The 12,241-nt window shown below is 42.4% G+C and overlaps 1 protein-coding gene across 3 annotated transcripts in view; it reads left to right on the forward strand.

Moving 5' to 3' along the window:
• The window catches only part of KCNN2 (potassium calcium-activated channel subfamily N member 2), a 142,375-nt gene that overhangs the window by 111,373 nt on the left and 18,761 nt on the right, over positions 1-12,241 (forward strand). For all 3 annotated transcript variants that reach the window (XM_026507777.4, XM_048220905.2, XM_044387335.3), the window contains one exon: positions 8,779-8,889. In XM_026507777.4, coding sequence (XP_026363562.2) covers positions 8,779-8,889 — 111 coding nt within the window. The remainder of the gene's footprint in view (positions 1-8,778; positions 8,890-12,241) is intronic.

Here is a 12,241-nt window from a genome sequence, read left to right on the forward strand (position 1 = left end):
CATTCTTTGATGGCTGAGTAATATTCCATTGTACGTGTATGAATGTGTGTATATATATACACACACACCACATCTTTATCCATTCATCTGTTGATAGACATCCGGGCTCTTTTCATTGTTTGGCTATTGTGGACATTGCTGCTCTAAACATTGGGGTGCAGGTGCCCCTCCAAACAGACTTATTTCTTAATTGGCCCCATCAAAAATGGTTTACTTGCATGTAGAGAAATTCATTCATCTTGGACTAAGCTACGTGCAACGCTGTACGGAGTTGGATTGTGTGTGTCTATCCCGACCGAGCAACTTCCCACGGAGTCAGGCCCCCAGAGCGATCTCCTGGGGGTGAGTTTCTGGGGGTCGATTCCATCGCGTGTAAAATTTCCTGAGGATTGACCGTGTCTGGCTGCAGGTTACCTACAAACCAGTGTGGAGAGTGTTTGGCTGATGGTAAAGCTATCTAGAGGAAGCGAAGTTGTTTTCCCAGCCCATAGATATGGGATATGGTTAGTTTCCTTAGGATGGAATGTGTTTTGCCAGGCACTTTTTTTTTTTTTTTTTCGCTTTTGTTTTCAGGAAACTTAAACACCAATCTGTCACTTTGGGATTATCAACGCCAGGCACGACTTCCTTTTCTTTCAGCCATTTATTTGCCTATTCCCCCGTGGGCTTTCGCAATGCCTGTTTGGGTAACATGCACAATGTCAGATCTCCCACGGGCCGTCTCTCTCCATCTGGTCCCTACTAAATTGTGAAAGAGAAATACGATTTACAATACCCCTGAGAGGGGACAGGGTCATCCCTGAATCATCTTGTATATTAGCTCCGAAGTACTATTCTTTGTGTTCTTTTATATTTGAATTATCTGGTTCTTGTGTTGATGAAATTGATAGAATTTATGGCTTTATGTGTTTTTCTTTTACTTTGACCTAAGATAACAGTCCGTCCAAATGCCAACATCTCCAAAGCCCATTTCCCATTTCAGAATGTACCCAGGAAGCAATGAGCACTGCCTTTCTTCATAAAACGAATGAAACTAATGAATTATTTCGTGGCACCTCTTAGATGTGCACGTTTCATTGGTTAAAACCCCAAAATTAAACTGTAATTTAAAATTTTTAAATAGCCTAATTTGTGTCACGAGTGATATTTTTGGGCTCCAAGGACATGAAGATTAATCTTCAGTGCTCTGGGCAGAACTACATTGTGAAACGGCGAGGAGAGAGAGTTTTCCAGACTATTTCTAAGAGACAAACAAATGGCCTTATCAAAAAATAACCTCTCCTCGCCTACAATGTCAATCGTGACTCCAAGACAACCGCAGAGAGCTCTTCTTGTAGTTTTTACAGTGTCGTTTACATCGATGATGATGGAAATGCTTAAAATAAGACGGTCTTAGATACAGGTATCACAGTGTGATAGGTCAGACAAATCAAGCAGAAATTTCCTTCCTATCAAGACCTCCCTAATAGTAAAGCTGAAGACACAAAGATCTCTTCCTCTCTCCTGGATAGCCTTTTAAAAACATAAACTCCTAGGATTGCGCAATAGTCACCCATCACCCTTCCAGAGAAAACCATGAGGGTCATGATTACTTTTCTCTCTTCATTCATCAGTCTGTCTTCTGTGGGGTCCTACCGGGGACCTGACACTTCATTAATGTGGATGTCATCACAACCAACGGGATGAACTCTACAAGGCTTTACTGTTTGGGTTGAAGGTGCTGGGCAAACGATGTCGTTAGATCATTCGCCTCTTAGCTTTTTGTCAGCTGGGGCGGATTTCTCCTTATCTCCAGCTTCTTGTAGAGAAGGTCATCGTTTTGCTTAGCATTTACAAACTCGTCCTATCTACCGTTTCATATGTATAGACACAACATGAGCTATAAGCTCTAATTTCCCCTTACTTAGGAATATACATGATTGTTTCAAGAGGAGACTACAGCTTCATTGGTGAAAGAGTATCTCTTGTCTGTCTTATAGGAGAATGGGGGTCATTCAGTCACTTGTCGTTTCTGCTTGTCTATTTGTTGAATGATGGCATCTCTTGTGGGCCCTTTAACTAGAATCTAGATGCCTAGATTTTTCGGCTAAATGACCTTAAAACCGGAAGTATTATCTGCCCCATCCTAGGGACACAGGCTATTATCTGATAAGGGGTTCCCCATGGATTCCTCAACGCAAGTGAGTCCATTTCAGAAGTGTGATTTTGGTTCCCCCCAACCATTTCTGCAGTTCATAATAATTTAACAATCACCACACCAGTGAATGGTTCACATTTTATTTAGGGAACAACAACAACAATAAAAGCCTATTTTTTATACCACCTTAGAATGAGAACTTTGGATAATAATCCTGTCGCCATCCTGTTACCCAGTGTTGAGGAATCCTCACTGAAGGTCACATGATGGCTCAGCCAATTGTCAGAGGTCACTTTTCATTCTGAGGGGGAAGAATCCTGCACTGTTGACTCAGTCAGAGAGTATTCCAAAAACACAGCCATAAATTAGCCAAAGCTTATAAAGAGAATGACTGTATTCAAGAGGGCTAAACCGGAGGTCTGGTTAGAGTCTTGCTACTTTCTGTGTCTCCATTTGGGGATTTTTCCCCCTGCCAGTGGACATAGAAATCCCGAGAAACTAAAGTCAGTTCTTGGTAATGCTTGTGTGAATAAGCAAAAAAAAAAGGAAAACAAAACCCCACCCCAGGATCCTTTTTGTAGGTCTTATACAATTTGACATCAGGTGTTTAATATCAAATAATAACTTTGGAGAAGTTTTTAGTTTATTGGGGGTCTTTCTGGTGTGTTCAGTGAATGTCATCAAATGAAGGCTCGGGGAGGAGGCCTATCTTTAAATTCTTAGGATAGATTCTATTTTGTGCAGAGGAGCAGGGGGGGATGGTGGGCCTTGTCATTCAGAAGGCGAAATTCCCCACCAGTGCGCTGAGCAGACCTTCGTTTCTCCACGGGAACATTTCTTCAGAAACACAATGGCTGCTTTCTTCCAGGTACAGACGAGTAGAGTCGGAAGTTGTTGTGACCTTCTAGCTTTTGACTTGTTGACGCCACAATTCCACCTAATTTTTCTGAACTATCAGCACTTTTAGTTGGCAGGGCTGCCCTTCCTGTCTTTAAAATACGTGCGCTCACACTGGCACCGTCGCTAATAAGGAGACTGAAACCCAGGCATGACTCATGGTTGACCAGTTTTATGCACCCTTTCTTTCTTTCCAACCGTCAAAGTACAAGAATGAGCTGAACCAGCAAATCACTCTAATGGAGACTTGGGTTTTCCAGGTATGGGTTTTTTTCACTCAACTCAAAAAAAACCCCCAAAAAACACACCTCCTCCCTTCTTCCACTGGTTGAGGACATTGGACTTGACCTCTACCCTCCTATCAGCAAATACCAACTCCTCTTTGAAGAAACTCAGGGCATTTATCTTCAAAATTACCTTGACTGTTGTTGATTTTCCTGACCCGAGGAGATCTTGCAGAATTCCAATGGGATAGAATAATAAAGCTGAGTGTTTTAGAGAATTGTAGTTGCCAGAAGTGATTGGTTGACATCTTTTCTTGAAAAAAAAAAAAATCAGACAAGTGCAGTAAAATGTGTTTATTACTGTGATATTGAGTCAGTCAACCCCAGGGACAGAAAAATGGGCAGTATTTCCAAATACTCATCTTACCTTCCTTTTGGAGGATATGCTGATGTTTTTAAATGAAAGTTAATCAGTCTTAAAACTGTTTTATTAATTTGGGTGGATCTTAAGGAAGTAGCATGATTTTTTTTTTCAAATTAACTGTATTTTGATAAATCTTAATCACTGTTAGTCGAACAGACTGGCTATCACACTGAAGTTTTGAGCTTTTAGGAGCTATTATAAGACTTGCAGGAGGAGAATTAATTTAACACTGGAGTATTTTGAACACTCGCCTTTTTTCATTAGTCATTCTCGGTGAGGATTCTGGAATTTCTAAAAGAAAATTACACATTCTAGTGTTTATGTTAAACCTTTGGCCAATGCCTTTTTAAATAAGAACCCAAACCCTTACCCAGTGTGCTACTAAAGGAGTTTCCCTTCCCCATAGGCTTGGATTCTCCAGTTGTTAAAGCTTGCTCCCCAAAATGGTTTTCCAGAATGATTCTTGAAAGTATCCGCAGGATGAGCAGAACCAGGGGACCTGAAGTAAAATGACGGTGGTACCTTGAACTTTTCACACATCTTGTAGTAAAATGACCTCGGGGAAAATGAACTTCTTCCTGAACATTCCAGGGCCCAGCATGCCTTACCGTTTCTGTGCTCTGGTGAGGAAGTGCAGAGTGAAGAAAAGGACTGTACTTGGCAGCATCTCAGACTCTCCAGTGTTGGGGTCCAACTTCTGCCTTATGCTGGGTGGCATTTGGTCACTTCGATCTGGCGAAGGGCGATGAGCATTAGTAATGATCTCTTCTAAGGACACGGTCTCGCTCCCTCCTTTCTCTCTCTCTCGCAACATCTAATTGTCAGAAGGAAAGGTGATACACCAGGCTAAGGAGAACCCCCACGTTTGCCTTGAATCTCTCAGCTTCATAAACATACCGTGTTTTCTTCATGTAGCCTTTAGGGGCCCGGGCATCTGGAAGGGATCAACCAATGATTTGCTTCGTTTTCCCAACATAACCTAAAACGAAATGGGGGACCGGGAACCAGGCTACATTTTCCGACTTTGGTGAAAGGAAGATGACTCATCTTGTTAAAGGCATACAGGGATCTTTGTTTCAGAGAGTAACATATGTTCATCCCAACTGTTTCTACATCCATCGTGATGACGACACGCTTTGGAGAAAATGTTGTAGAAGCATGTTTACCTTCATCTGTCTTGGAACAGAGTGGACAATAACGTCATGCCATTATTTAAATCAATCATTAGAACTGTTCATGTGGGCAGGGATTTCCTTGGAACTTGGAGAGCTTTCAGAGGTGAACCGGGTTCATTTTGCATACCTCTACTTTTTTAAGTTACTTTTTTGAAACCCGATTCTATACACATGGAATCCTTTGATGACTATTAAGGACCTGGGGACACACAAATTAATGGTTTCCCTAATGAAAATAAAACTAAAGGAGTGACTATAGTTGAACCCTTGAGGTACCATTTAAAGGGTACAGTTAGGATGATGGAGTGACAGGTGCAGGTAATAGTTTGAATAATTCCTAAATTGTCAGACTCCCCTGCTTTTGCAGTTTGCCACGGAGGTACTCATTTTAGTGCACAAGATTTGTGGTGAGTTAGAGAAGCCTCAGCAACGAATGGGCCAGTAGCAGGAAAAAAAACAAAAAACAAAAAAACAAGAGCCCAAGAATAAACACAAACAAAAATCGACTTTCAAAGGCTTTTGATACCAGTGATTTTCCACTCCCGTTAGGATGTTGATTTCTTTCCAGAAGGATCTCAGCAGTGGCCACCTACCAGGGGAGAACAATATTCAACTTTGAGTGCCAACTGCCGCTCACAGCTCTCTCGCTTTCTCTCTAGCAGTGGAAGCCCCTCAGAGTTTTACATTCTCTGCTTATTCAGAAACCATCGCTGTTCTTGAATCTCTCACAACTCTCTGACTGACGAGCACCTGGGAGCAGTGTGCAACAGGTGATCCCGTATTTCTAGAGCAAATGTTAACTACAGTGGGCAGGTATGGATGGCCATCTTGAGTGGTCACCGATCCCATCCACTGATTTTTGGTTAGCCCCTTATCAGTACACCAAAACTCTTTAGATTTTGTGGCAAATGTTTGAAAGTGAACAGAATAGATGTGAATGCTTTCAAAAGCCATTTTTAAAAAATCTGAAGTAGAGTTGATATACTTTAGTTTCAGCGTATAACTCTGTGAACTGACATTTCTGCACATTATGACATGATCCCCAGAAGTCGTTACCCCGTCACCTTACAAAATTATCACAATACTATGTATGTATCCCTTAGAATGTATTCCATATCCCCATGATCTATGTATTTTATAATTGGAAGTTTCAGTTTCTGTTGTGTTTGTTCATTCGTTTTTTTAAAATTCTACGTACTAGTGAAATCATACAGTATTTGTCTTTCTCTCACTTATTTCACTTAGCATGGAAATTTCTAGTTCCAACCACGTTGTTTCCAATGGCAAGATCACATTCTGTGTGGCTGAGTAATACTCTACTCTGTGCATGCATGTCTACATACATACATATGTACATACACACATCTTTAATACTACACTGAACATAGGGATGCATATATCTTTTCAAATTATTTTCACTTTCTTCAGATAAATCCTTAGAAGTGGAATTACTGGATTGTATGGTAGTTCTAATTTTGATTTTTTTGAGGAACTGCCATACCGTTTTCCTTAGTGGCTACACCAATTTACATTCCCACCAACAGGGCACAATCCTTTTCCTCTACATCTTCGCCGACACTTGTTATTTCTTGTCTTTTTGGTATTTGCCCTTCTGACAGGTTTAAGGTGGTATCTCGTGGATTTGCATTTCCCTGATGACTGGTGGTACTGAGCATCTATCTGTTGGCCATCTGGATGCCTTTTATCTCTGTGGGTTCTCTGCCCATTTTTAATCAGGTTATTTGGTTTTTCTGGGTGCTGAGTTGTAGGAGTTCTTTATATATTTTGGATATTAACCCCTTATTGGATCTATCATTTGCCAATACCTTCTTCATTCAGTAGGTTGCTTTTTGCTTTGTTAATGGTTTTCTTCACTGTGCAACCTTTTTAGGTCGATGTCGCCCCCCCTGTTTATGTTTGCTTTTGTTGCCCTTGTCTGAGGGAACAAATCCGAAATTTGCTTCTGAGAGTACTAAGATTATACTGCCTATGTTTTTTAGCTGGGCGTTTTATGGTTTCAGGTCTCACATTTAGAGTTTATTTTTGGTATAAGAAAGTGGTCCAGTTTTCCCAACACCATTTATCGAAAAGACTCTCTTTTCCCCATTTGTTTGTTTATTCTTGTCACCTTTGTTGTAAAATTTCTGGGCTCTTGATCCTGTTCCATTGATCCGTGTATCCGTTTTTGTGCCAGCACCATCCTGCTTTGATGACTATAGCTTTGTAGTGTGGTTGGAGATCAGAGAGCATGACCCCTCTAGCTTTGTTGTTCTTTCTCAAGATCGCTTTGGCTGTTGGGGGAGGGGTCGTATACACATCTGAGGCTCACTTGTTCTAGTTCTATGGAAAATACCACTGACGTTGTGATCGGGATGGCACTGAATCTGTAGGTTGGCTAGCTAGCTCAGTGCTGCCAGTTCAGGAGCACATTCTGTCTTTCCACTGATTTGTGTCCTCCAGTTTTCAGAGTACGGGTCTTTCACCTCCTTCAATTTGTTCCTAAATGTGGATCCTTTTTAAAAAATAAAAGTACGAGCCAATTATGTGTATATAATTTTCTGACTTGCTTATTTAAATATTATGTTGGCTTTAAGTATTTATTATAGAAATAACATTAATTAATACATATGTATGTATTAATGAATTAATGTGTATTACAGATATGAGTAATTCCCATTCCTCAGTATTAGCTACTGAAGGTGAAGACTACCATGTACGTAAGGCGTGGAGTTGCTTCTATAATTAGCGATTTTCAGACCTCCAGGTCACCTTGTAGGACTTTTGGGACACTCTTGGCTAGCTATCCACTGAGCACCTTATCATTTGGGCTAATGTGAAGGGCATCCTAATAAAGACTAGTTTAAAAAGATTGAAAGATCCACAAGTATCGTAACATCGTGCTGTTGGTGCCCCTCTTCAGTGGGCTCCTGCCTTCATTGCTGTCTACTGAGACAGTTTGGCAAGCTTTACTGCCCTGGGGTCCTCTTGGGTGTGATTCCATCCAGAGGGTCCGATTTGCCTTTCACAGGCCTGTTGGTAGGTCCTCAGGTGCCCCCTTTGCTCCCAGGAGGTTGGCTGTGCCCAGGATCCATGAGTAACTGCAGGAGCATGACCTTGCCTAGGCCCTCCCGGGGGGTACCCCGGCCCCGTATATCATCGCTGACCTTACAACCCAGAAGACCCCACACCACGTGCACGGGATCACGGGGCAGCCGGACTGTCATCCCTGGGTACCCTCCGTGTCTCAGGTCTCTTCCTAGGAGATCGGCACTGTGGCCTCTAATGTGAAAAAGACCCCTGCTGATGTTTTTCAGAGAAAAGGGAGCCCACGCCTTCCTTAGTACTGTTAAATGTCTGGAATAGGACAGTTATCCCTTACCTTCAACACTAGGTTGCTCTGTTGTCCGGGTTCACATCACGGAGATCTTCCCGTGGTCTGGAGGTTTTGTGTATGCGGAGATAATGCATCTCTTTCCACTCCTGGTACGCCACGGTCAATTGGCTTGAAGACCTCTGGTCTCAGCTTGAGAGAAGATTATGCAATGTTATTTTTTATGGACTAATGGTTATTTCTACTTCATGCATTTATGCTAATTTACTCAGCTATTATCGGTTCCTATTATACTTCCAGGTATATAACTGATTGTTCTGTTTTTTAAGAAATCTCTCAAATTTCTGCAAGTTGCTACTTTACCATCGATATCATGCTTTAGAGCTTGTAATACATGAACCAAGTTTTCAAATCCCCACTTGCAGGCGTGCTGCTTGAGCTCGTGGGCCAGGTAAGAGGTATTAAAGTCACCAAATGCTACGGTTTCTTATCTCTGGATATTTACGTACTTGATGAACAAGAGGTTTCGTTCATGTGGCTGAGACCAAAAGTAATGACTCGTTGGGGTGCTCTTCTCTTTTGGTTTTCAGGGTGCTGGTTGCACAGCCCTGGTGGTCGCTGTAGTGGCAAGAAAGCTAGAACTTACCAAAGCAGAAAAACACGTGCACAACTTCATGATGGATACTCAGCTGACCAAAAGAGTGAGTCATCACCCTTGTGTCTTCAAAGGGAACATTGTGTGTTTCTCCACATTGGGCAGGACGAGTTCTGTCTTGACCTCTGAAGCTAAAATGACATCAAGGCCACCTTAGAATTGCTGCCACTTTTTTTTTTTTTCTTCACATGTTGAGAACAGACTCGTTCTAACTTTAGGTCAGATAGGAAATAATTGGACGACCTTGGTATTTACTCATGGATCAAAACAGACCACGTCAGTCTAAATACATAGGCACACTTAACATTTACGTCTGCAGGATCCAAGAAGGGACCAGTATTTGATCGAATAGGAAAGAACACACTGTAATCTAGAAATTTTGTGGGGAAGGGATTCAACAATGTCCTACTGAGCTTCTGTGAGCCAGTCACTGTTCTAAAGACTGGGGTTGCAACGACAGTGAGATAACTTTGAGGACCCCAAGGTAGGAGCAGAGCTATGCCCTTTCTGTGACGTAAAGGCTGGCCAGGACATGAATAATAACATCCCGATGAGAAACTACAGTACAAAACAGTAATCACAGTGCTTACGGAGCACTCACCCTGAGCGAAGCGGGGTTCCAAGCATGTCACGTATGTAAACTAGTTTCATTCTCAGACAACTTTATGAGGGAAGGGCTAGTATTAGGCCCGTTTTACAAATGTGGAGGCCAGGACACCGGGAGGTTCGGTCACTTGCTCTAAGTCATTCTGTCAAAGAGGGAAAAGATTGTTAGCCCACTCCCACTAAATTTTTAGCCTCCCCGCATCGTTACTTGAGAAACCAAAAGACAAGGTCAGATATAAAACTAAAAATTATTTCATAGCAGTGTCGTCTTGCTCCATAACTCAGAGCAGAATCCAATCAGGTCTGTCATCGAAGTAACAAAATATGTGGTCGGTTGGCAACTTTACCCAGAAAGGAATCCATGGAGAGTTCAAATAGAGTTGCAGTTTTCAGTGTTTGTTTTTATTCACTTTTGATTTTGGTCGTATGCATAAAAGTTGGCTTAGCTCATTAGGTCAACACTTCCTAATAGATCAGTCCCTTTGCTGCACATGTGTATGCATATGGGTAGTATTTACCAAATGGAAACGTGGATTCCACTTGCCTTGCTCATTTCTAAGTCTTACTGTCTGATGTTATTGGGAGACTTTGTTGCGGTTGGAAGGTCCACAGGTATTCTTGATGACCGAAGCCTCGATTGCAGACGCCATCCTCTTGGCCGGGACGTGCCCCTGTAGGATGTCTTCTAGCCTCCAGTTTTCTCTCACTCTCCAAACTCATGAACGTTCGTGAATGTTACAGAAAAGCACAAGGAGAGGCCTAAGTGCAGAGCCGAATGGGCGGCTGGGATTCTTGGCGCTTTCAAAAAATATGCTAGGAAATAAATGAAAATACATGCCTATTAGACTATTTGTCCACATACGATCCAAAGTTGGAGCAGATATTTTCTGGATCTCAGCATGGGCTTGTTTGGATGGGTTCCTTCCTGTAGGGTTCATATCTAAGAGTCAATGTTGGGCGATGCCAAAGAGCTCTTCCCATAGAGCCCCTTGTCTAACCCAAGTGATTTTATTGTGAAGGTCGTGCACTATAAATTTCACAAGAACGAATGCCGCACGGAGGTGGGAAATGACATTAAAACACCGTAGTAGCCCATACACATCTTTTCAGCAGCAACAAAAGGTGGGACAGGATCACAAATAAGAAAACCCCAGTTAGCGTGTTGAGCCGGAGGGCCCTGGGGTTCGTGAGCAGGTACTTAGTTTTAACTTAAGAAGGAAACACGTCATTTCTTCTGATTGGCTTGGGGCTATTGCTATTTCATATGCTACTTACTGAAGGGACGGATGTTAAAATCCACAGTAGAACACCCCTGATGAAGAGATCTGTGATAGTCGTACGGGTCTCGTAGGATCATTTGGGAGACCTTCCAGCTTGGCTGCATCGTGGAGTTAGTTGAGCTCAGGGTCACTCGATCTCAGCACGCTTGACCTTTGAGACTGGAGAGTTCTCTGTTCTGCAGCATCCTTGGTAGACCCGTGACAACCAAAAAAATGCCTCTAGACGTTGTCAGATGTCCCCCCCCCCGCCAGGGGACAGAATTGCCCATGGTGAGAACTGCTGCTCTAGTGTGTGATTCCCCGGGGATTTGGAAACTGGGCCAATCCTCACAGCAGATATTCTTTGTGCCCAATTTATCATCTTCCTGGGAATAACACATATTTAACAAAAGTGTCCAGCGTACCTGTTATAGTTGGGGTTCTGTATTAACTGCCGAGAATGTAGAACTGAAATATCATAGCCCAGGACTGTGCCTTCCGCAAATCAGATAAAAGATCCTTCCCCCCCCCCCCTCAGCTTGGCAGAAAAATGCACTTGTGTTCTTGTTTCCTTTGCTCGTGAGCCCCCCCCCCCAAAGCCCAGTCGGGCCCCCGTTGGGGGACTGTGGATCTAGAGGACTTCCTTTGGTTTTTATGAGTGGGTCTCATTTCCCCAAATGGACCACGTGTTCTGATCTTACAGCTTTTCTAGATTCTGGTATACTTTCCTTGAGCTAGACTCGTAATGCACCATTATCTATAGGGAGTTTTTTTTTTTTTTTTACAGAAAGCTTTTTCAGTAAGAAGTACTCGCCTAATTTCAAAGTTCACATTCTCCACAATGCTTTATTAATTCTATTATCTCATTACTACTACTTACAAGGTTAGCTGCTTTGCAGGATTACTTGGGACAGAGGTCTCTTACAGGCTGAAGAAAGGCATTCCAGCAGGCTTGCTGGCAGCTTGAATTTCATAGGCAAAATGTCACTAAGTACAGGTGCAAATGTTAAAATGGCAGCAGAATCAAACATAAATTTCTCAGGATACCCATTTCATTAGTAGAGTCAATACAATATGTGAAAATAATCGCCCTTTTATAGTCCTCTTCAACTTAGTGAGTACCATTTACTTGGAACTTGACTGCATTTGGTTATTTATGGGACTTCTAAATGGGCCCACTGATGAGCTTTTTACATAAAATACTGGAAGATGATGGCATAATAGGATCTGGAGCTCCCTTCTTCCTATGGATACACGACTACAGCTAATGTAATTGGCTCCGAAAATTACCTGAAGACTAGCGGGGCGGCTCTTCACGGGGGACACCTCTGGAGTACCTGATCCTGGTGACCAGGGTGGACTACGACACTTACTTTCTACGTAAGACCGATAGTTCCAGGAGACATAGCTGGTCTACCTAATACATCGTAACGAGCAAAGAGAGACAAAACGAGGACACAGGAGCACGTTCCAAAAGAAAGAAAAAAGCAAAACCTCAGAAAGACAACGGAACAAAATGGAGGTGAGTTCAAA

Source organism: Ursus arctos, unplaced genomic scaffold, assembly GCF_023065955.2.
Source record: "Ursus arctos isolate Adak ecotype North America unplaced genomic scaffold, UrsArc2.0 scaffold_5, whole genome shotgun sequence".
In the NCBI taxonomy this organism is placed as follows: domain Eukaryota; kingdom Metazoa; phylum Chordata; class Mammalia; order Carnivora; family Ursidae; genus Ursus; species Ursus arctos.